Source organism: Eleutherodactylus coqui, chromosome 13 (genome assembly GCF_035609145.1).
Source record: "Eleutherodactylus coqui strain aEleCoq1 chromosome 13, aEleCoq1.hap1, whole genome shotgun sequence".
In the NCBI taxonomy this organism is placed as follows: Eukaryota; Metazoa; Chordata; class Amphibia; order Anura; family Eleutherodactylidae; genus Eleutherodactylus; species Eleutherodactylus coqui.
This window is the reverse complement of record NC_089849.1, coordinates 32,825,173-32,848,354: the sequence shown is the minus strand read 5'-3', so window position 1 is coordinate 32,848,354 and position 23,182 is coordinate 32,825,173. Positions and strand designations below refer to the sequence as shown.

At 46.0% G+C, this 23,182-nt stretch overlaps 1 protein-coding gene across 2 annotated transcripts; it reads left to right on the top strand.

The window, feature by feature from the left end:
- The first annotated feature begins 1,789 nt into the window (after positions 1–1,789).
- On the top strand, positions 1,790–14,425 carry SLC25A39 (solute carrier family 25 member 39). Of its 2 annotated transcripts, none has more exons than XM_066587252.1 (13): positions 1,790–1,913; positions 2,538–2,608; positions 2,816–2,942; positions 3,021–3,080; positions 4,611–4,661; positions 5,148–5,257; positions 5,560–5,627; positions 7,295–7,419; positions 7,512–7,685; positions 8,710–8,819; positions 9,014–9,089; positions 9,478–9,561; positions 9,645–14,425. In XM_066587252.1, the coding sequence occupies exons 3-13, from the start codon at positions 2,837–2,839 to the stop codon at positions 9,758–9,760; spliced, it is 1,080 nt and encodes a 359-aa protein (XP_066443349.1). In that variant the 5' UTR covers positions 1,790–1,913; positions 2,538–2,608; positions 2,816–2,836; the 3' UTR covers positions 9,761–14,425. The 2 variants fall into 2 exon arrangements, with proteins under 2 accessions (XP_066443349.1, XP_066443350.1); XM_066587253.1 differs by having other exon boundaries at positions 1,839–1,913; positions 2,499–2,608.
- The last annotated feature ends 8,757 nt before the right edge of the window (positions 14,426–23,182 follow it).

The following is a 23,182-nucleotide window of genomic DNA, read 5'->3' as shown; positions in this document are numbered from 1 at the left end:
TCAGACGCTCCTCTCTACTGGTGGTCTGTCAGGGGTCCTGAGCCCAGTTACCTTGTGTGCCCTCACACATCCACTGGTCCCAACACCTCCTAACAGTCTGGTCAGACGCTCCTCTCTACTGGTGGTCTGTAGGGGGCGTCCTGAGCCTGGTCACCTTGTATGCCCTCACACATCCACTGGTCCCAACACCACCTAACAGTCTGGTCAAACGATCCTCTTTACTAGTGGTCTGTAGGGGGTGTCCTGAGCGCAGTCACCTTGTGTGCCCTCACACACCCACCAACACCCCCTAAAAGTTTGGTCAGACAGTCCTCTCTACTAGTGGTCTGTAGGGGGTGTCCTGAGCGCAGTCACCTTGTGTGCCCTCACACACCCACCAACACCCCCTAACAGTTTGGTCAGACAGTCCTCTCTACTGAAGGTCTGTTGGGGGGTGCTGAGCCCGGTCACCTTGTGTGCCCTCATCCACTGTTCCCAATACTCCCTAACAGTCTAGTCAGACGCTCCTCGCTACTGGTGGTCTGTCGGGGCATCCTGAGCCCGGTCACCTTGTGTGCCCTCACACATCCACTGGTCCCAACACCTCATAACATTCTGGTCAGACCGGCCAGGTGGGGGACAATTCATGGATACGACCATCAAGCTTCTCACATCCCATAAATGCGCCCCTCTCAGACTCTGGTAATGGGGTGAAATCTCTTCTCTGCATCGTAGAGGCGTCTAGTGGTCAACAAGCTCTACACAAGTGGAAGAAGAGGTCACTACACACAAGGAGCCTCCGAGAGCCTTTATAGGCCAAGGGAAGGAGGTCTCAGCTGACAAGACCGTTCATCTAATCACAACTCTCATCATTTACATATCAGCCTGAGATGGAACTGCATGCCGCGTTTTGTAGCAAAACGACAACTTCTTCAGGTGCCTACTGTGTGCCAACAATCCCCATACACTATCTTGACGTGCATTTCCCGCTCTGTGTGCAAAAGGCACAATTGAGTGAGTGTTGAGATCAGCCCCGTATCAGTATACACAGGACTGATATCATCACTGACCTAATTGTGCCTTTCGCACACAGAGCGGGAAATGCACGTCAAGATGGTGTATGGGGATTGTTGGCACCCAATAAGCACCTGAAGGAGTTGTCGTTTTGCTACAAAACCCGTCCTGCAGTTCCATCTCGGGCAGATCTGTAAATGATGAGAGTTGTGGTGATTAGATGAACGGTCTTGTCATCTGAGGCCCTAATAGTGGTTCCCCCCTTGGCCTATAAGAGGCTTACGCTGGTGAGAGCCCTAATATGCAGTGGCCAGAGCCCAGATATCACCGGGGTCATTCACAGCTACGGATTTTTCACGGGGATTTTCAGTTGCATGAAAAAAACCTCAGCGCGTTCTGTCGGTGCGTATTTTGCGCTGTAACAGCCAATTAAAATCGTTAGGCATGTGTAAATTAAGAGAAAACAGGATGTCAAGAATATATATATATATAGGGGTGTGAATGCTCCCTATGGCTGGCCATGTTTCCAGGGGTCTGTGGGGACCACTATGCAGCTCATGGCCGTCTACATATTGTCCTCCCTTCACCTCACGCTCCCCCTCCTCTACAGACTGTACGAAAACTGGGTGAAAGGTGACGCGTCTCTATATGGAGCCGCTTCCTTTATACCGCCCGCAGTGCATGCTGGGAACAAGGGATGGCTGAAACCTCTAAGTAGGCGTGGCTTGTATTTGATTGACTCCCTCTTCTACCTATCGCACGTTAGGATCTCCGTATATCCGCCCTAGCGGGCGGGGCTTAGCCGTGATTGACAAGTTGTTGTGATCAGAAACCGGTTTGGCCCAGTAACGAGCCGCGGACGGCGGCATGTGGGTCCATAGACGGCGGGTCCGGGGACCCCAGTGTGGAAGGGGCCGCAGGTGAGACATGAACGTGTATAATGTGTGTCTGTACTCACATCATGTATGATCCCTGCCGTGTCACATGTGTCCTGTTAATATTCTGTGCACAGCCCGTGCTGTAGAACACCTTGTTAGCGCTTAGCTGCTGTGAAACTACAACTCCCAGCATGCCCTGCCCTCTGTCCGCTGCCAGGGCGTGCTGGGAGTTGTAGTTCTCCGTTAGTTAAATTGCAGATTGCTTGTAAATTAGGGTCTGTTAGCATAGATCTGTTTCCATTGAGGTTTCCAGGTAAGTATTACACAAGGGGGATGATATAGGGAGACGTAAAATGGGTTTTACTTAGCAGATATGTGATATTTTGAATGGGACGTATAGTGTGTATATGTGTGTGTGTGTATGTGTATGTGTATGTGTATATATATATATATATATATATATATATATATTAGTGTGATCTTAAAATGGCCACTGTTTGCATTCTTTCTACATGGATGTATATAATTATCGCTCTGTATCACTCATTGAACGAGTGAGCGCTCATCGGAGCGTAATAATGGTGTCGCGCCTACACACGCAACTCTTTATGTAATGTGTTTGTACAGCAATTAACCTGCATCGATGATCCTGTTGTTTCCTGACAGTCACTGTGAAGATGCTGCTTATCGTTTATCATCCAGCAGGGGGAGACTGTGAGCCACCCACCAGGCACCAGGTAAGTGGTGGACGCGTGACTTGTGAGTGGCGTCCTATAGATTGTCAGCCCTGTTATCAGGGCCGTGTAATGGCGGCACGCCTGCGGCAGGGTGCGGGGAGATAAGGAGGGACGGGGAGCATCGGGAGTTTGTTGGACATTTACTTTTCTGCTGCTTTAGCTGCTATTTTTTTCACTTATTACCCAAGGTTTTTATTGCCTCCCCAGATACCCCCTGAAGTATAACACATGGCAGGGATGGCAGTGGAGGACAGCAGCGCCCCCCGGTGTGGGATCAGCCCACTGCAGCAAATAATGGCCTCAGGAACCGGCGCTCTTCTCACCTCGCTTTTTGGTAATGATTGATTCTTCGTGTGGTGATGACGGCGGTGCCCTGTGATTGCCCGCAGCTCACCTTCTGTCTCCTCCGCAGTGACGCCGCTCGACGTTGTGAAGATCCGACTGCAGTCGCAGAAGAAACCATTCTCCAAAGGTAACGTCCCCCCTGATTCCGTGGAGGGTCCCACACTAATCTACATGTGCTGCGCATGCTTACTAATGGGAGATGCTCGTTATACGTTCCCCACCCCTTCAGCAGTGTCTTGTTTCGGGCACCCGCCGCCGCGTCCTTCAGTGCAGGGAATTATTAATGTAGTGACTGCGTGATTGATATGTACTTGATGTTAAGCAAACTTTTTGAAAACTTTTGACCCTTCATAGTTATGCTAGAAGCTCTGATCAGTGGGGGTCCGGGTGCTGAGACCCCCACGATCACTAAAGCAAGCAGGCAGAAGTGCTGGAGTTGAGTGCTGTGCCTGTTATGCTGTTGTCTTGTGCGGACTCCATAGACTTTCTGCGGAGCCCGTTCATCGCTGCGATCAGTACTTCTGCCTGTCAAAAGTTTTACACTTTAGAAAGATAAAGGAAATCTAATCGTTATTTTACGTAAAGTTCTGCAACTTTCGAACTTGCTTTGTTTCAATGCCTCACTGTTTTCAGCATATCTGCTTGCTGTGAATGAATGGTGGATGTCCTTGTTTGCTATCGAGAACTGAAAACCTGTCCTGATCGTGACGCAGGTGTGCGGCTTGTTACGGTGTATTTGCATCTGGTTTTCAGTTAGTTGTGAATAAGTGTTTTCAATTCCCTGACAACAAGCAGGGTTTTCTTTGGCATGGCAACTGCTTTTATAGGGGTGCTTTCACATCTGTGCTTGGGGTTCCGCTTTTCTGCTCTTTTCGGCGAGCAGGAAAAGCTATCAAGATAGGTCATCAATAGTTGATCAGCAGAGGTCTATCCCCTCGGGATCCCCACCGATCATTTGAAATGCCACTGTATCTTCACTCCATACAAGGCACAGCATCTACTTTGTATAGTGGCGGTGCCTGGTATTACAGCTTGGTTTCATTCGCTTGCATGGGACTGAGTTGCTCTTAAGCCTTGTGACCACTTATTGTGATGTCACATGCCTGAGAAGAGGCCGATCAACTATTGATGACCTATCCTGAGTCCCAGAAATCCCTTTTTAAAGTTCCTAAATGGGTATTGATGACTGGAGCAGCAGCGCATCTGTTGCCTCATTCATACAGAGGGATATGGGACCTCCTTTCTCGTGATCAGAGGTGGTTCTAGCATGAAGACCCCCACCGATCAGGCACTTGTCCCCTATCCTGGGGATAAGCTAAATTTTTGGAACAACCCCTTGAACTCCCAGATTGCCCCCTGTAGAGGATTATTATGCGCATTAGTATAGAACCTTCATAGGTTATAAGTTTTGCGCAGCGTGATCCTTTTAGTTCACACCTTGCATTAACACTTGATGTGCACTAGCTCTAGGGGGTAAGTTGTCCTTTCACTACTAATCTGCATGCACACTGCCAGTAGCGTACCTATATAACGCTGAGCCGTCCTGCACGAGACCCTCCTGCCGCTATTGGTGTTCCTGTATGTATTTGTAGCTGCAGAATACAAATGGCATACACAGTCATGTTCTGATTCCTCATTTATTCCTGTTGTGTTGCAGTAATGTCTGTCAAGTCTCTTCCCCGGGCACCCCCCTTGCGCCATCCCACATGTGAGTACACAACGCTGACCCCATAGCCCTGGGTGATGTGTAAATTTCTGTGTTGTCTTTGTTGCTCTTGGGACATAGACTGCGAGGCGTTGTGTCCTGCATGTCATTGGCCTCTGTCGTCCTTTTAGTACCTGCAGATACCTGCTACTATTTTGGGCTGGGTGGTTTTTGATCTGCTCCTCTTCTGCCCCTGGATGTGGGAGGATTCCTTTTTATCTCGTCTATAGATTTATGACTTTTTTTTATACTGTCCCCTTTACATCTGCTGTCCCTGAGAATTATTAGTTATATGTACTAATGTTTTAGAATCCATCTGATAGGGCACCATTGCCCACGTGCCAGCTCTTGCTCACTTTTTGCCATGTGCGCTAAAGCTACTTAAAAGCTTCAGCCCATGTACTAACATGCAGCCTTCTCATCATACCCCGTGCGTTATTCTTCACGTACCTCACCCTCTTACCCAGCTTCTCTCTATTACCCACCCAGGGCGCTGTTTCCTGTACTGTAACGGTCTAATGGATCATCTGTTCGTGTGCCAGCATGCTACAGCTTGTAGTACCTGGTATCGAGCACCCACCCACTTCCACGGCACACTGGTAAGTAGCATAATATGGTACATGGTGCTGAAAACCGTAAGTGGGGATCGCTTATATACTTTGATATAGACCTGCACTTTCCTGCATTGCCCGGACTGTATGTGTAGATCCAAGGGCACAGTAAAGAAGCACGGCTGGCATGGTGTGAACTAGTGCCCCCCTTGGGCTCGGTGGGGAAGGGCACTAGGGTTTTTTTTATATACTTGTCAAGCCAAAAGTTGGGTAGACGGGGGTCATTGTGACTTAGACATCTAGACTTGGTCTATACATTATAGAGATGGTAATTTTCTCTTCTTCTGCAGGACGCGTTTGTGAAGATCACACGTTACGAAGGTTTAACATCACTGTGGAGCGGCCTCCCTCCTACACTGTAAGTACTGGGTCTTAAAGGCAGACTTCGGGCCAAACCTATAAACCATGTTACTCCACAGTGCAGTGTTAGACAGGGAATTAGATAACATCGCTCATGTATTTCCCCTACTGACAGAATTGATGCCCAAATACCTGCAAACTGTTACAAGTTGTAAATATGACCCAGGACGACCAACATAGAACCAAACGGTCACGGAGTAATGAAAGCTGGAGAAGTCCTCACCTTGCTCCCTTTCCCATGTTTCTCAAATCATTCCTGAACAGTTCTTTTGCTTTAATAAGCCACTGTCATTAGGGAATATCGCTGCCATGAAGCTGGCCCTTAGTCTGTGCAGTGATTAGGTGGTACTTGTCAGTGTTACATGCATGTGATGGCGCAACATTACCAATCATGCAAAGTCCTACATCTGGGCAAGAAAAATGAAAGAAGCACATACAGAATGGGAGGAATTGGGCTAAGCAGCAGCACATGTGAAAAAGACTTGGGTATACTAATAGATCACAGACTGAACATGAGCCAACAATGTGATGCAGCAGTAAAAAAGGCAAACACAATTCTGGGATGTATTAAGAGAAGCATAGAGTCTAGATCATGTGAGGTGATTATCCCCCTCCAGTGATCCTGCACTGAGGAGGAGGTTGGACCAGATGACCCTGCAGGTCCCTTCCAACTCTACCATTCTATAATTCTGTGCTGCCTCCACAGGCTTGCCATCTCTTCCCCAGGTAAGTGAGGCAGTCGGCCATCCACATGATATAAAGGAAAATCTGATTTATCAGACTAGGTGCCTTCTTCCAAAGCTCAATGGTCCAGTTCTGATGCTGACACATCAATTGGGCATGCTGACCGGTCCACAGCTTCACAGCCCCATATACACAAAGCTGCGATGTCCTTTGTGATCGAAACCTTTCTATTACAGGCAGTAGGAACTTTTTCTGAAACTTTTACTATGGGATATGACTAGACGGTAGCCTCTGGTCCCCGCATGCATCAACGACCCTTGGTTGCCTATGAGTCTGTCACTTATTACCGGTTGTCCTTCCTTGGACCCCTTTAGGACATGGTGGGATCGCCACACAAAACCTGCTGTTTTGGAGATGCTCCGACCCAATTGTCTACACATCACGACTTGGCCTTCATCAGAGTCGCCCATATCCTTACTACCTCCTGTTTTTCCTTCCTCCAGAACATCAACTTCAAGAACTGACTGATGACTTGCTGCCTAATGTATTCCCCTCATAGGCGCCATTGTAGATCAGTGCTATTCCCTTCACCTGTCAGTGGTTTAATGTTAATGGCTGATCAGTATATAGTGGAGAGGTGCGCCCGTTATCTTCTATAGGTTCCTTCCAACGGTTTCACGTATATTATTCATTCACATTGCTCAAAGTAACTTATTTTAGCAAACGATTAACAAAGTAACTTGTCATTAATCACATATCTGTATAGATAAGACTCATCAAAGATGGATGCAGAACGCAATTAGTTACCATTATGTAATACAAAGTGTTCATTACAACACATTTATCTCGCCTCTTTGTTATCCAATTTGTATTATACTTGGCAACGAGTAAAGCCGCTCCGTCCCGCCGGGGACCAGATGCTCAGTGTTTTTCTGCAGGTAACCTGTCCCCAAGTGACACGCTCTCTGTCTCCCCCCGCAGGGTGATGGCTGTACCTGCAACCATTATCTATTTCACCTGTTACGATCATCTGAAAGACTTTCTCTGTTACAACATGGGATACGGCGGCAGTCACATCCCGCTCGTTGCCGGCGCACTTGCCCGCTGTGAGTTGCATATTTATTTATTTTTTTTCACATCTATTTCTTATTTGTTGTGATGTTTTGTATGATAACTTCTTATATCGCTTCTGTGCCAGTGGGTGCCGTTACAGTCATCAGTCCTCTAGAGTTGATTCGCACTAAACTACAGTCTCGTCAGCTTTCGTACATGGAGCTAGGAGCTTGTCTGCGTTCTGCTGTCTCTCAGGGCGGATGGTTGTCACTTTGGAAGGGATGGGGACCGACTGTGCTGAGGGATGTCCCGTTTTCAGGTAATTATACTGAAAGACCAATCCCATTACTCCATATAACCACCCCCTTTATCTCATACTTCCTATTACTCTTATAACCTTCTCCTCCTATTACTTCATATAACTCCCCCATATCTCCATATAACCTTCTATTACCCCATAGAACCTCTCCTATATCTCCTCCTATTACTTCATATAACCTCATGTTACTACTTAATTCAACCCCCCCCCCCCCCCCCCCGCCCCGTATATATCGCCATATAATCTCCTCCTTTTACTTCACACCGTGTTTCCCCGAAAATAAGCTCTAGCCTAATTTTCCAGGAGGCTTGAAATATAATTCCTTCCCCCAAAATAAGCCCTAGGTAAACTACATTAAACAAAAAATACATTACCTAGCAAGCTCGGTACAGGTCCCTCCCGCTGCTCTCCAGAGTTTCAGCACAGTTCCCGCAGTCCTCAGCCACTTGTACATCACCACTTCCTGGGTACAGGATTCATAAATCCCACCTCCAGGAAACAATTGTTGTGATTGGCTCTTCGACTGCTGCTGAGCCAGTCAATGCAGCGCTAGATTAATCAATGCGATGGCTGTGATTGGCCACAGCTCAGCCAACTCCTAAATGTTGCCTGTACAACGCAATGGCTGTTGATTGGTTCTTCCACTGCTACTTAGCCAATCACAGCCATCGTGTCGGTTCATGCAGAGCTGCAGTGATTGGCTGAGTAGCGGTCGAAGAACCAATCGCAGCCATTGCTTCCTGGAGGTGGAATTTATGAATCCCATAACCAGGAAGTGATGTTGTATGAGCGGCCGAGGACTTCAGAAAGCGTGTCAGCTGTGGAGAGCAGCGGGAGGGAGCTGGACCGAGCCTGCTACAGAAGTATGATAAGACCTAGTGCCTCTTTTGGGGCAAAATCTAATATAAGACAGGGCCTTATTTTTTATGGAAACACTGTATAACCTCCCTATATCTCCTCCTATTACCCCATATAACTTCCCCCTATTACTCCATATAACGTCTCCTTTTTTTTATCTCTCTAGCTCTTTACTGGTTTAATTATGAGTTGGTGAAGAAGCAGCTCAGTGACACTTGGGGGACTTCAGAGACTCAGTTTGTCATCAGCTTCACATCAGGGGCCTTGTCCGGAGCTGTAAGTCCTCTGCAGTCATGTTTTGTGCGCTCATCGGTTCCCCCGTATTCCTATTTCTTATTATTACCCTGCTAAAAATAAGCAGAGACGTCCGATTATATTGCTTCCTGCTGCTCTTGTGTATTCTGCGCTCTGCTTGCCCGACGGCCGCGGGCTCGTCCAATGTTATAGTGTCTTCTCTTCCTGCGTCTTAGGTGGCAGCCATCCTCACTCTGCCATTTGATGTAGTGAAAACTCACAGACAGATTGAACTTGGAGACATGGAATTAGGTAAGGAGTTGGTAGAGTATGTGGATGTGTATATTAAGGGTCACTTTGTAGTTATAGCTGAGGGGTAACTGTGGACTGGTGCTTTTTATTATCCCGGTCAATTGACCCATTTTTATAATCCCAGTCAACAAATGGGGGAAGGAAGGGTGCAACACATGCACTTCAATATGTCAAAGCTGCGGTACTCAAAACGGCCACTTTAAAAAGTACAGCATACCGGATCATACGCAGTTATAGACCCTAAAGACCCAGTAATCACACGAGCATCACTGACTCTAAACAGCTGATTGGCAGGGGTATGTGTAGTCAAACCTCTACTGATTGGGTATTGATGGCCTAAGCTTGAGGATAGGCCATCCTTCAATCTTAACCTTCACAATTTACCTAGGTGCATCAAGGCGAAAGCGATCCTCTACCTGGGGGGCCATGCGCACCATCAAAGCAGAATCTGGAGCTCGTGGCCTTTTTGCAGGTGATGTACCTAACCCTAACTCGCCACTTTCCTCCTCCTTTCTTCCACACGTGACGTTTTTTTTTCAATCCTTCCTTCCACAGGGTTCATGCCGCGGGTCATCAAGGTTGCCCCAGCCTGCGCCATCATGATCAGCTCTTATGAATTCGGCAAGACTTTTTTCCAAAACAGGAACCAGGAAAAGTTTCAAAGTCTTTAAAGAAAAAAATCTCAACCAAGCAAACTCGAGCTCTTAACTTCTAGCACCTAAGCCTGGGCTTAGAAAATCCAGACCTTATAGCAAGGCTGACGTTGTGGACCACAAACTACCTACGATCCGAGAGTAGTTATTTATTAATAAGCTAGGATCTTCGTAAACTGACAACCTCTGATAGTCTTAACCGCATGCTATATCTGACGGCCCGTTAAGCACACGGCATGTGTGAACATGTCACATGCATTTCATCCTTTACGTTTGAGCAATAGCACTGATGATGCTAATGCCCTGACCACATAGATGTCGCTGCATAGGACCATAAATAAATGCACCCAGCTCTTAGTTACAGGGCAGGAATTAAATGTCAATGCAACTTTTTTTTATATTTCCATAAGGCTCTATTCCATGGCTCAAAAATAGCGGAGACGTGTCACGCCCTACGACCAAGTGTCCTCTGAAGAACTTTCAGACATTGACTAGTGCAAAGGTTCGCAATCCATAAAGCCCATGTTCTATCGAGCGGAAAATCTGAAGCCTTCAGATCAACTTTTTGGAATAATGCTTGAACCGAAGAACAACTCCAAGGCTTATTGTCAAATTGTCTTTCCTTTTCAAGTGTCTTTTTTTTTTTTTTTTTTGGGAGATCCTGGATGGATTTCATGGCCGTCTTGACTAGTAGTCCTTTTTGAAAATTGTGGTACAAAACCAAAGATCATACTTGATACTTTAGTCTGATCAGCGGTCTACTCATCGGTTGACGATGGAGGATCAAAGAGTAGAACCTCAAGCCATTAAAGGTCAGTAGGTGGAATCTGGTGCCTACAAGCCGCAGGACTTAATTGTGAGGCTACGATCCACCACTATATGTTAATGTCAGGTAGATGATGCTTAACCAAGCATGGATAAGCCTGGAGGACCAGGCAAAAGAAGACATTGGGTGGTGGTAGAACAATAGATGCAGCAGCTAAGTATTTTGGAGAGAAGTGGCTACCAGCAGAGACCTTGGACTGTTAAGTTTATAGAAGGAGACTTGGAAATCAGAGACTGAAACACTAGACTTGACATTGAATAGCTGTATTTGATGCCCTAAGCTCCTTCCTTGGTCACCTCTCTACCAAACTCCTAGTCCCGTCGTGGATGGCACTGGAGCGACACATACGTTGAGATGTCCTACGAAGTGCCTATATATACCTGTAGGAAGTTTTCCTCAGCCGCTGCTGCCCCAGCTTGAAGGTAGCAAAATAAGAGAGGGACCTGCACAACCGCCTTCTCTTCTTTCCTATCCTAGTTGGACATTTTTTTTTTTTTTTAATTTTATTTTTGTACTGTACCGTTGCAGTCGTTGTGGATAGAATTGTATTGTTGTCTATGCATAGCTAAAGTTGCAGTCGATTTTTGGATCCTCGGTGACCACTTGAGTAGCATGAGCAGTGCTTTAGAAAGTACAAGTAGTTTGGGCCATCAAGTCGTAAAAGCCATTAGGTCAAAGTTGAGTCCCTGTTGGTTTTCCCATGAGGTTGCTCTTTGTGTCCTACACAAGAAGACCATTATGGGTCTCGGCTTGAGATTGCTACTGTTGCTTTCCTTTCTTCAGTTTACTGGTTCGGCCCCCAAAATGGACCTTTATCTTCTCCATTGTATCTCAGTCCAGGTCGAATAAACAAAGCGGAAGGTATTATGCAACGGCGACACAACCAACGATTGCAGTATAACCATGTGATCTACTAGATTAGTAGAAGTCAATGCAAGCTGAGCTGCAACCTGCAAGTTGATGTGATTGCAGATGGCAAAAGAATGAAACTTTGCTGGACTTAAGATTTGCCGCAAACTTGTGAGCCACACCGGGACTGCATTGACTTCCACTAGGAGATTGCAGGGCTAAACTGCGATCTTTGGTCGTGCGGCCAAAATTACTGTGTAGCCCTACCCTTATGGTGACAAAAGGAAACTTCTCACTTGTCCGGAAAATGATCTGTAACATTAGTTTTGTAACATTGGTCACTACTGATTGAATATTTGGCGCACAGCGGACTTCTGAACTATGACCAGCAAAGATCAATTAATTGTAAGGCTTTTTTCACACCAGCATATTACATCTCATCTATGTGCCCGTAATACACAAGAGTGTCCTGGCCCTACGGCGGGTCTACTGACCCAAACTTGCTGCATCATCGATTCCTCCGACGCTCACCTTTTGAGTCAGTAGGGCTGCGGTCATGCCAGGATCCTTGCAGGGATGACGGGCGTGTCGATGTACCTTCATTTTGCATGGTAGAGTCATAAATCGCCCTCATTTATTCGTATCGGTGGTTCCTGGAACAAAAATCGACTGTAACTTTAACTTTTTGTGAAATTTAACCCTTTCACGGCCAACATTGCAGGCATATACGGCAAAGAAAGGAGCAAACTGCTGAGCAGTTTCTACATATAACACGTCACCAGGTTCCGTGACCGGGCAAGGAATGGGTTAAAGCAGCCGTAAGGCTCGTCACACTGTGTTAATGGCTTACTTTTTAATGTATGCATCAGGAAAAGCTCCCACTGTATACACTTAGCGGAGGCAGTGATGGATGTCTAACGGTGCCATCTGTCACCCATAGGATATAATGGCATTCTATAAATGAGTGGATGCTATTATCACTTTCGGGCATGGATGCTACTGTTAGGCATCCGTTTATTGTGTCCTTGATCCAATGGTACCTGTTTAATGGATACGTCAGGGTAAGCTTATGGTGTATATGTTAAATGGGTGCTATTAACTATTAGCCACTTAACGGATATGGGTTGTTTTTTAAGCATGTGTCTGGATGGAATGGCGCTAAAGAGTATCCCCAATAGATACCAGCCGCATGTAGACCAAAGGGAGGTTCTGGGCAGTGAATGGGAGCCCCTGGATCCATTTGACTATGCCCCGCGAGCCTTTTTGGTGCATGGGTTAAACGGATTGCAAAACTGCAGTGTGAAAGTGGCCTTCGAGATGATCATGGGTGGCGATCAAACCAATCCCACAACCCATGGCTGTGGTTGGTAAGCGTAGGAGTTGGGATAGATTGGACCATCTTGGCACCACTGGGATTTTTTTTTTTTATATATATAAGGCTATCCCTAAGATGGATATAATAACGGCCGCCAGTCCTGGTGCGACGATGAGTCTAAAGACGTAAACGCGCCGCAAACTGATCCTAATTCGGAATAGACCCAGGCTCAGGCCCCAGCATTGTGGACGCTAAAATGTGACCATATTGCATCCGTCTGAACGATGCTTTACTCTGTGGTGTTACTGTGTCCGGACGGGATGCTGACTTAAAGGGGTATTCCAGTTATGGGATGTTCTCAAATTTTCACCTATCCATTGGATGGCTGAAAACGGATAAAGCACTACGGTCTGACCACTGGGCCCTCTACTGATCCAAGAAAGGGGGTCCCGTCCCCCCATCCTCCTCGCTGCAGCCCTCGCACTGAGGAGGTGATTAAATAGAGGACAGATGCTGCGTCATTCATTTTTAATGTGTCTGCCGGAGATAGCGGAGTACAAAGTGCTCAGCTAGTTACGTCAACCCATTGAAATAAAGGGAGAAGCCCGACCTGTGCTCCATTCAGGGATATCCCTGTAGGTGGGAGAAGCCACCTAGAAGTGAGGACAATGGTAGGGGTCCAAGCGCTAGCACCCCCACAAATCCCATTTTCACCAATCAATCAGTTTTCACCCAGTCTCTGGATGGGTGAATACTTGAAAAAGCGCCCCGTACCTGGACTACGCCTATTAAAGGGCTGTCCTGCTAAGGGAGCTGCATAGAGAGTGTAGGTGCTTTTACATGAAACGATTATCGTTCAGTGTAAACACGGCGCCTGATGAATGAGGAGTATCTGTTCGCTTATTGTTCATTTCATGCAAGAATGAAAATCATCGTTTGCTCGTTCGCTTATCGTTCAGTCCTTTTCATTCACTGAACTGAATGACTGAGCGATCCGGTAAAAAAAAAAAAAAAAACTTGGCTGCACTAGTGAATGAGCAAACTGTGTCAGTGGCCACTTAGGTGAACGATTTCTCGCTCCGTGTAAAAGTCCCCCTTAGTATCGGGTGTAGATACTACCTCTGGGACCCCACCGATCCTAAGAATGGTCGCTGATACCATAGAGTAGTGGTCACGCATACACAATGCCGCTCCTCTCATTCCAGTGGGACCGTCGGAGATGGCCGAGCGGTCGGGTCCCCACCGCTCAGATACTTACCCCCCATCCTGTGGATAGGGTGGAAGTTTCGGTGATTGGACTACCCCTTTAACATTAACCCACAATCTTATTGTCTACTTTCTGTTGTAGGTTTTCCTTATGGCGTTGGCTAAGGTAGAATTTGCTCCTTTAAGACATTTTAATATATTCACCCGATTCAGGGAACAGATTTTCCTTTTGTTTCATTTTACTTTCTGAGCGCCGTTCCTGCAGGAAGTAAACAGAAGGGAAAGTTATATATGCTCGCTTGGGTTATATGGGAGCAAATGCTATATTAGCTGTAGCCAGGCGTTGTGTTAGTTGGATGCGAGGACCACTCCTCCGCTCACAGTGTAAGGTGTTGGACCACTGTCTTCTTCCACCGGCGTTCACGCACGAGATGCGGTGCTGTGTAGGCACAGGATACACTGTAATAAACTGCATTGGATGCATGGAGCACAGTGTGGCGTCATTATTCAACTGCGTGCGCAAACACTTGAGTGCATTAGATAGGAGGGGTCGCGGAAAAGTAGCCCGGCCGCACAGTCTTATGAAAACTATACGTTTACACGTAGAAGAATCCGCAACGTTTTCACAATGGGTCCTGACTGCATCAGTCTGCACGGACGCTGCGGGTTTTGAATCTATGATTTTGGTGGAAATGTTGCCTATAGTAACCAAGCGCAGCTTTCGTTTTACCTTAGCAGTATAAGAAATGAAAGCTGCGCTGTGATTGGCTGCTATGGGCAGCAAAGACAAATTTTTTCGGAACTTTCAAAAGAATATGGCGCCGACTACTTTGCGTGTATGAATGAATATGGGGACTGTGGTCTTCTTGTAAAATTTGGTCTCCAGTCCCCCGGCCTGGTACAACCTCTCTGGTGGATCGAACTGCACTGTGGCACCTATATGAGTCTATAGAACTTCAGGGTCACGCCAAGGGGTCTGGCAGCCGCTGGTTCCCTATCTTGCCACTGACATTATCATTCCATGCTCGAGTGAGCCGAGCCTTCAGGCATAATATTAATGGCCAACATTAGAGCATAAGCTCTTGGGGCTAACACGTTTATATAGTTCTGTGATTGGGAAACACCATTTCCTGCTAGGTATGTCCAAAAGCTTAAAGGGCGTTTCCAGGCAGCAGCTTGCAAGGGTCGGAGCAGAAGCACTGCTCTGCCCCCTGTGTAGTGGCAGGCGCTTGTAATTACAGGCAGCTCCCATTGATTACATTGAGAGTTGTGCTGCAATTACGAACCCCCCTGCTACACAGGAGAAGCGCTTTTTCTCAGACATCAGGGGCCGCTGCCTGGATAACCCCTTTAAAGCGACCCTCCGGTCCTGGACAAACATGGCCGCACTCCTTCTCTGACTACCTTGTACACACTGTACATTAGTATGCATCAGCAGTCCAAGACACTACATGATGCTCTGATTGGCCAGTGCTGCTCACATGGGCACCACTGGCCAATCAGAGCAGGTGTGTCTTGGATTAGTGATGCATACTAATGTACAGTGTGGATCAGGTAGTCGGAGAAGGAGTGCGGCCATGTTTGTCTATAAGCGGAGGGTCGCTTTAAAGATTAGATCCATCTTCCACTATACAGTCCTCCTCCTATAGGATGCCCTCTATGGTTACTGTTTGGCTCACAAGAGGTTAATAGAGGGGTAATCCCCTCTCAGACTTTATGGCATAGCCACCGGGCTAGTTGAGATTACAGAACGCGCCGAGCGCCCTTAACTGTGCTCTTTCTATAACTTTCATAGAAGTCGATGGGAGTGACGCTGTTTCCACATCTGCCCCGTTAGGGAAACCACGTCACTCCCACCAACGTCTGTAGTAGTTATGGTTACCACAGAGCCAGTTTAAGAATGTCTGTCTGCTTCAGAATTCCAATCCCTCCACAGTTGTGGTCCCATCTTGGCCATGTTTAGCCGATAGGGGAACACAATATAAGACTACTGCTCTGTCCACCATTCTTTACACTGCAGCTCTACTTAAATATACTATATGCACGGTGCTATAAGCGCATGAATTGGTTATTGAAAATTGGGCTTTCAAAGTTATTTCCTCCTCCTACATAATAACTGATGTTACTGCACCATTTTGCAGCGATCCCAAATCATTCGTTCGGCAAAAATGTGACTATGAGGTGCTGCGCATTTAGCGCATCAACCTTCTGAGCAATCCTCTTCTGTAAGATTTCTTTTAGCTGAAATGTTCATCAATGTCATTAATTGCTACATAAGTTTACCTCAGCTGTGTAAGAAATGAAAACTGGCTCTAACAGCCAATCACAGCGCAGCTTTCGTTTTACCTCAGCAGTAGAAGAAATGGCAACCAATCACAGCGCTGCTTTCGTTTTACCTCAGCAGTAGAAGAAATGGCAACCAATCACAGCGCTGCTTTCGTTTTACCTCAGCAGCAGAAGAAATGGCAACCCATCACAGCACAGCTTTCGTTTTACCCGAGCAGTATAAGAAATAGCAACCAATCACAGCGCAGCTTTCATTTACCTCAACAGTAGAAGAAAAAGCAACCAATCACAGCGCAGCTTTCATTTACCCCAGCAGTAGAAGAAATAGCAACCAATCACTGTGCATCTTTCGTTTTACCTCAGCAGTAGAAGAAATAGCAACCAATCACAGCGCAGCTTTCATTTTACCTCAGCAGTAGAAGAAATGAAAGCTGCGCTGTGATTAGTTGCTATTGGCAACAAATTTGCAGATTTTGTGTTTTCTAGATAAGATGACACCCCGCTGGAATCTGTTCTTGTCATGTTTTTATGTCTTGTTTAATGTTTTGGGGTTTTTTTGCCCCAAACTGATCCTCGGGTTTTCACTAGAGCTTCCATCACGATTAAAAGTGTCTCTTTAACGTGTTTTCGTTTGTGTTGTCGACAAAAAAAGCCCTCACGTGTCTCATTGTCCTGCTGAAGAACAGGATGGCGCAGTCTACGGCAACAGGATGTCACACAGAGGCGTCCGGCTCCGGATTCGCCTGCTTATTTCTTAACCCCTTCGTGACCGGCCTATTTTGTATTTTAGGAACTGAGCGATTTTCATCATCCCATCGCAAGCGACGTAACTCGGCGCAGCCGCATGAGGGCTTGTTTATGAAGCGACAAGTTGTATTTTTTTTTAATGGCGCCTCGACAGGTTGTAAAACTGTTACATTTTTTTGGGGAGGACAGATAGAAAAAGCGCCCAGAAATCCTGCCATTCTTTTTGGGGTTTGTTTTTAGGGCGTTCACCGTTCTGTAAAAATACCACGATAACTTTCTTATGTGGATCAGATCTGCGATACCAACTTTATAGGGTTTTTTTGTTGTTTTTTTTTACTACTTTTGCGTAATAAAAGCACATTTTTAAACCCCGTAATGCTATACGAAGTAAGGTTACGTCATGGCAGCGTGGTACTTAACGTAACCACGAATGGCGATGGATTAGGAGCAGAGCCCACGCCATCCCGTAGCGGGAGCCAGCCTCTTGCTGCACTCCCCAAGATCATTAATAACATTAATCTCCGCTTTTAACCCCCTACATTCCACGATCTAAGTAGATTGCAGCATGTAAAGGGTTTACAGATGGAGGGCGCTCCCTCTGACGGCGTTGGACTCACCCGCCGATAGGTTGCCGTAGCAACAGGACACCAGATACTGGCTTTCCGGCTTGCCGTTGCCTATGATCGTTATTACAAGCGATAAGGCATTTATCATACCTGCTATGGATCAGGTCCCCTACAGGGATATAAAAAGTGTAAGAAAAAAAAAAAGAAAATAGTGTAAAAACATATTTACAAAAAAAAAACCTTTTTGTATAAAAAAATAGTTAAATCCCACATATTTGGTATCATCGCATCCGTAACACCTGTACAAAAAATAGAACGTACTATTTATCCTGCACGGCAAAAAAAGGTAAAAAAAATATAACTGAGGCAAAATGCTTTTTTTCTTCATTTTGCCACCAAACAAACGCATTAAAAAGGGATAAAAAATCTGTATGTACCCCAAAATGGTACCAATAAAAACTACAGCTCGTCACACAAAAAACAAGCCCTGACAGCGCCGTCCATGGGAAAATAAAGTTATAGGTCCTTGAATGCAGCGATTGTAGAAAAAAAATTCCAAATCAAGGGTTTTTATTGTGGAGAAGTGGAATAACCTAAAAAAAAATAAGATTTTTGGGGTCGTTGTAATCGTAGTGACACGCAGAAAAAATGTATTGTGTCATTTATGCTGCATGATTACCGCTGTAAAAAAAAAAAAAAAACAATAGCAAAATTGATGTTTTTCTTTCCCTGCTCTCAAAATAAAATTAATAAACGTTTTACAATATAGTATATTTACCTGAAAATGATGCCAATAAAAACTACAGTTCGCCACGCAAAATACATGCCCTTATACGGCCGTATCGACAGTCCACAAAGTTATGGCTTTTGAAAAAAGGAGATGAAAATCCCCCAAAATTGTTGCGGCTTAGGTCCAAAATAGGCCGTGTCCTTAAGGGGTTAAAGAAAAAAAATGAACCTGCAACGCATGATTCTAAGGGCTATTTCAGACGACCGTATATCGGCTCGGTTTTCATGCAGAGCCGATATACGGTGTCCTTGTCTGCAGTGGGAGAGGATGGAAGAGCCAGGAGCAGGAACTGAGCTCCCGCCCCCTCTTTGCTATTTGCAATAGATGGGGGCGGAGCTAAGTACCGTTGCTTAGCTCTGCCCCCATCCCACCCCTCCCATTGCAAATAGTGGCAAGGGGCGGGAGCTCAGTTCCTGCTCCTGGCTCTTCCATCCTCCTCCCCCTGCAGACAAGGACACCGTATATCGGCTCTGAGTGAAAACCGTGCCGATATACGGTCGTCTGTAATAGCCCTAAGACCCATAGCTTTTCAGTTTTCCAGGTAACGAGCTCTGTGAGGGTTTTGTTTTTGTAGGAAGAGTTGTAGTTTTTGGTACCAGTTTGAGGTGCATGTGACTGTTTTATTACATTTTTTGGGAAGCAAACCAAAGAAAAATAACAATTCCGGTGTACTTTTTAAAACTTTTTACAACGTTCAACATGCGTGATAAATAACAAAATATTTTAATTGTCTGTGTCATTACACAGGCGGTAATACCTACAATATTGGGGGGGGGGGGGTTACCCTCTTTTTTTGTATTTTATCCATTTAAAAAGGTTTTTTTTTTGTGGGGAAAAGCAATTCCTTAAATTGAACTTTCTTGAATTTTTTGACTTTAATCCCTGAAGGGGACTTGAAGTTGCGATTGTTCGATCTCTAGAGTAGTACACTGCATTATTTATGTGGTGCATTCTATGAAGCCTATGACAGCAGCCTATTAGAGTCCACAAGAGGCGGGGTCTAATAGGGTGAATTACATGGCAGACATGGAGGTCTTCGTCAGGCTTCTGCCTGCTATGGGAACCCAGTGGTACTTTGCAATCACATTGCAGGGTGCTGATGGGAGACAGAATGACCCCCTCCCCCTGTCATCTGCTTACATGCTGCAGTTGCTATTGATTGTGGCATGAAAGGGGTTAAACTGCCAGGATCTGAGGTTTCTCCGTTCCTGGTAGTTATAGCAGGAGTCTGGCTGGCAGAAGTCAACAAAGCCTCTGCTTATAAAGATGTATGTGCACATTTAAAGCCCACTTGTGAGGTCAGCATAAAGGTGTATTGGCCGTCAGAAAGGGGTTAAAGGAAAATTACACACAGGACGCAAAAACGTAATGCGAAGCCAGATTAACCTTTTACGATTAGTTACAGAGGCAGACTGAGGGTTAAGTGACTTTATAGTGGATTATACTACTGGATTAGCAAATGACACAGTTGACGGCTCTCTAATAAACTTCACAAACTGTTCTTTTTGTAAGTGCGAACCAGCCGAGAACCGCGGGAAACACGGAAGGTAAACTCCCTGCTGTTCCAACCGTTGCAGAATGTTTACACAGCTGCCTTTATAATGTACTATTACAGCATCACTTCTCGCAGCGCGCACTTCCAGGAATAGAAGCAAATATTAAAATTGCAGCGTCTGTCATTTCCTTATCTAAAGGCGGCGTCACACGAGCTTTAGCGCAAATACGCTCGCCGCAGAATATTTGCACACGATCGAGGTCTGAACAAGATCCTAATCGGCATGTGTCTGCACATATTATTGTAAGTTTTGCGCTCACAGGCCCAGTTCACACGAGCATGACCCCCTTTCCGTAGAATTTAATGGCTATTTAAGTCTAATAAGGCGCAGTGTTTCACTCTTACCCTTGCGTATTTTCGCACATCCCATTGATTTCTATGGCACTTTTGCTGCGCACGGGCAAAACAGGCTTATGAAAACGAACCCATTGAAATCAATGGGTTCTATTCTTGTATTTTGCACATGCAAACACAGCCATGTATCACTGCCCTATGTGTTGGTTCAACAGTCCGTGCCCCTATAGAAATAACGTACAAACAGCAATGCACGAGCAGGAAGGTAGCACCGCAGGCCACTACCCTGCATTACAGCGAATCTGTAGGCAGTCAAACTGCTAATGACCACTTGTCAATTAGTATGTGAGTGCTTCTGATGCTCCGCCCCTGTAGACGTCATCACTCCGCCACCTGGCGATGTCATCGAAGGTCCTACAACATATATAAAACACAAAGTCCGACCGACAGAAGAGCAACACAGTTGGGGCTCTTGAAAAGGGGAGGACCAAAATAGCAAAATGAGAATACAACTAAACCGCTATTATCTCAGACATAACTAGGCAGTCCTGACAGAAGACACCAACCTACTGCCACCACAGAGATCCGGTGGGCTGAAGGATCTGCGGTGACGTCACTTGTGGGAGGAACCATTGTGTAGTTTGGTAGAAAGTAGTGTATACTGGATAAACTGACAGCAGATACTACCAGGACCTGTGATGACATCACTGTCATGTGATCACCTGTGTGGGTGGAGTCAGGAATCACATGACCAGGGGCTCATCACTGTATCCAAGAGTCTGGTGATGTGTGGAAATCAGGATGAATGTGGATGTAGCAAATCTGTGAGCTTGATGTGTGTGAATCAGGATGTAGCAGAGCTGTGTGTCATGTGTAAATCAAGATAGATGTAGTAGAGCTGTGTGTGTGATGTGTGTGAATCAGGATGTAGCAGAGCTGTTTGTGTGATGTGTGGGGTAAGGATGGATGTAGTAGAACTGTGTGTGTGATGTGTGGGGATCATGATGTACCATGTAGTAGAGCTGTGTGTGTAATGTGTGGGAATCAAGAAGGATGTAGTAGAGCTGTGTGTGTAATGTGTGGGGATGATAATGGATATACCATGTTACAGAGCTGTGTGTGAATCAGGTTGTTACAGAGCTGTGTGTGTCATGTGCTGTGTGTGATGGGTGGAGTCAGGATGGATGTAGTAGGCTGTGTGTGTAATGGGTGTGAATCAGGATGCAGCAAAGCGGTTTGTGTAATGTGTGGGAATCAAGATGGATGTAGTGGAGCTGTGTGTGATGTGTGGGGATCATAATGGATGTACCATGTAGCAGAGCTGTGTGTGAATCAGGATGTACTAGAGCTGTCTGTGTAATGTGCGGTGTGTGTAATGTGTGGGGTCAGGATGGATGTAGTAGAACTGTGTGCGTAATGTGCTGTGTGGCAATCAGGATGATGTAGTAAAGCGGTGTGTGTAATGAGTTGTAATCAAGACCGATGTAGTAGAAGTGTGTGTGTAGTGTGCTGTGTGTATGATGTGTGGAGATCATAATGAATGTACCATGTAGCAGAGCTGTGTGGCGCATTGTGCCACCAGAAACACTGGTGCTATAATTTCCTAATAATTACTAGTACCATCCCTACCAGTCACCGGACCTCGCTGATCAGTCCAGTGGGCGGGCTGCACTGTCTGCTGGCGGAGGTTCTCCCCCTTAACCTGCCCCTCTGCTCATAGGAGCCGTACATCATCCACAGATCATGGCAGATTTCATGCATGCACTCTGTGTTTGCTAACTGGTGCAAGCTGTCGACAAAAAGGAACAAATGACCTGCGCATGCATTGGTCAGTGAAAAGACTGTGTGTGCTATTTGTGGATGACGTACCGCTCGTAGTAGCAGATGCCAGGACCTAATGTCCATGGCACGCAGTGCATCCGCTGCGGATGCAATGCGGATCATCTATAAAATTCTTAAAAATTATTTTTAAATGCTTGCGAGTGATCGCGGATTGTGGGGTATTTCCGCGCAGACGCACTGCGGATCATCCGCGCTGAAAAAAATCTGCAACTCCACCTACAAGCCTTTTCCCTACCTCCCCAATTGCTTTAACCTTCAAATCCGCAGCGGATCTGCAAATGCATTTAAGTGTATTTGCGGATCGCTGCGGATCCTAATTTCCCATAGAGATGAATGAAGCGAAATCCGCGATGAAATGGAGCATGCTGCGATTTTAAATCCACACGGATACTAAAAAAATACAATAAAATCAAATCCGCAGACCTAAAATCAGTTGCGGAAGCCCCATTCATTTTTATGGGCGGCGATCTACGTGGATTTCTGCGTCTCAAATCCGCGCGGATTTTGCGAATAAAATCCGCAGGTGGACACTGGGCCTAAATTCAGTTTTTGATGACAATGCTTCCCTATGGACACTTTGAATTGCTGATCTTCCGCGCGGGTGACCCGTGCAGATTCCGCAAATCAAATCCGCCCATGGACATTGGGCCTTAATATACTGGAAAGTGATGACAGGTTCCTTTTAAAGAGGTTTTCCAAGGAAAGAAAATACTTACCCCATCTAGTTTGGCTCTAGTGATGCCGTCGCCTCTACATCTAGCCAAATTCCAACACCAAGTCACATGGTATGGACCTCCCGTTTTCTGTAGCATTATCCCAGCGGGCTAGCTGACTGGCTCATTTTATTAACTAAGCCAGTCCCCTTCTATGCATTGGCCATAATAGAAAAGGGGGCTATTTTAGTCATTAAAATAAGTCAGGCCCCTGACATGAGATCACAAAAAATGACAGGTCCATACCATGTGACAGTTTTGGAAGCGGCCAGATGTGGAGGTGATGGCACCGCTGGGCCTGGGCTGAATTAGGTAAGCATTTGCCTTCCTGGATGGCTCCTTTTGCCATGTAAGAGGCCCATCCATAATCGTGTCAAGTGGTTTGGATATCTGACCATAATCCTCCTTCTTAGGTTCAACCTCTCAACCCAAAACACCAACTAACTTCAGA

What these genes read in the sequence shown, in the direction of transcription:
- SLC25A39 (XM_066587252.1), top strand. Translation starts at nt 2,837, where the DNA reads ATGGCAGGGATGGCAGTGGAGGACAGCAGCGCCCCCCGGTGTGGGATC. An exon ending in TCTTCTCACCTCGCTTTTTG is followed by an intron (nt 2,943 to 3,020) that starts GTAATGATTGAT and finishes TCTCCTCCGCAG; the next exon opens with TGACGCCGCTCGACGTTGTG. An exon ending in AGCTCGTGGCCTTTTTGCAG is followed by an intron (nt 9,562 to 9,644) that starts GTGATGTACCTA and finishes TTCCTTCCACAG; the next exon opens with GGTTCATGCCGCGGGTCATC.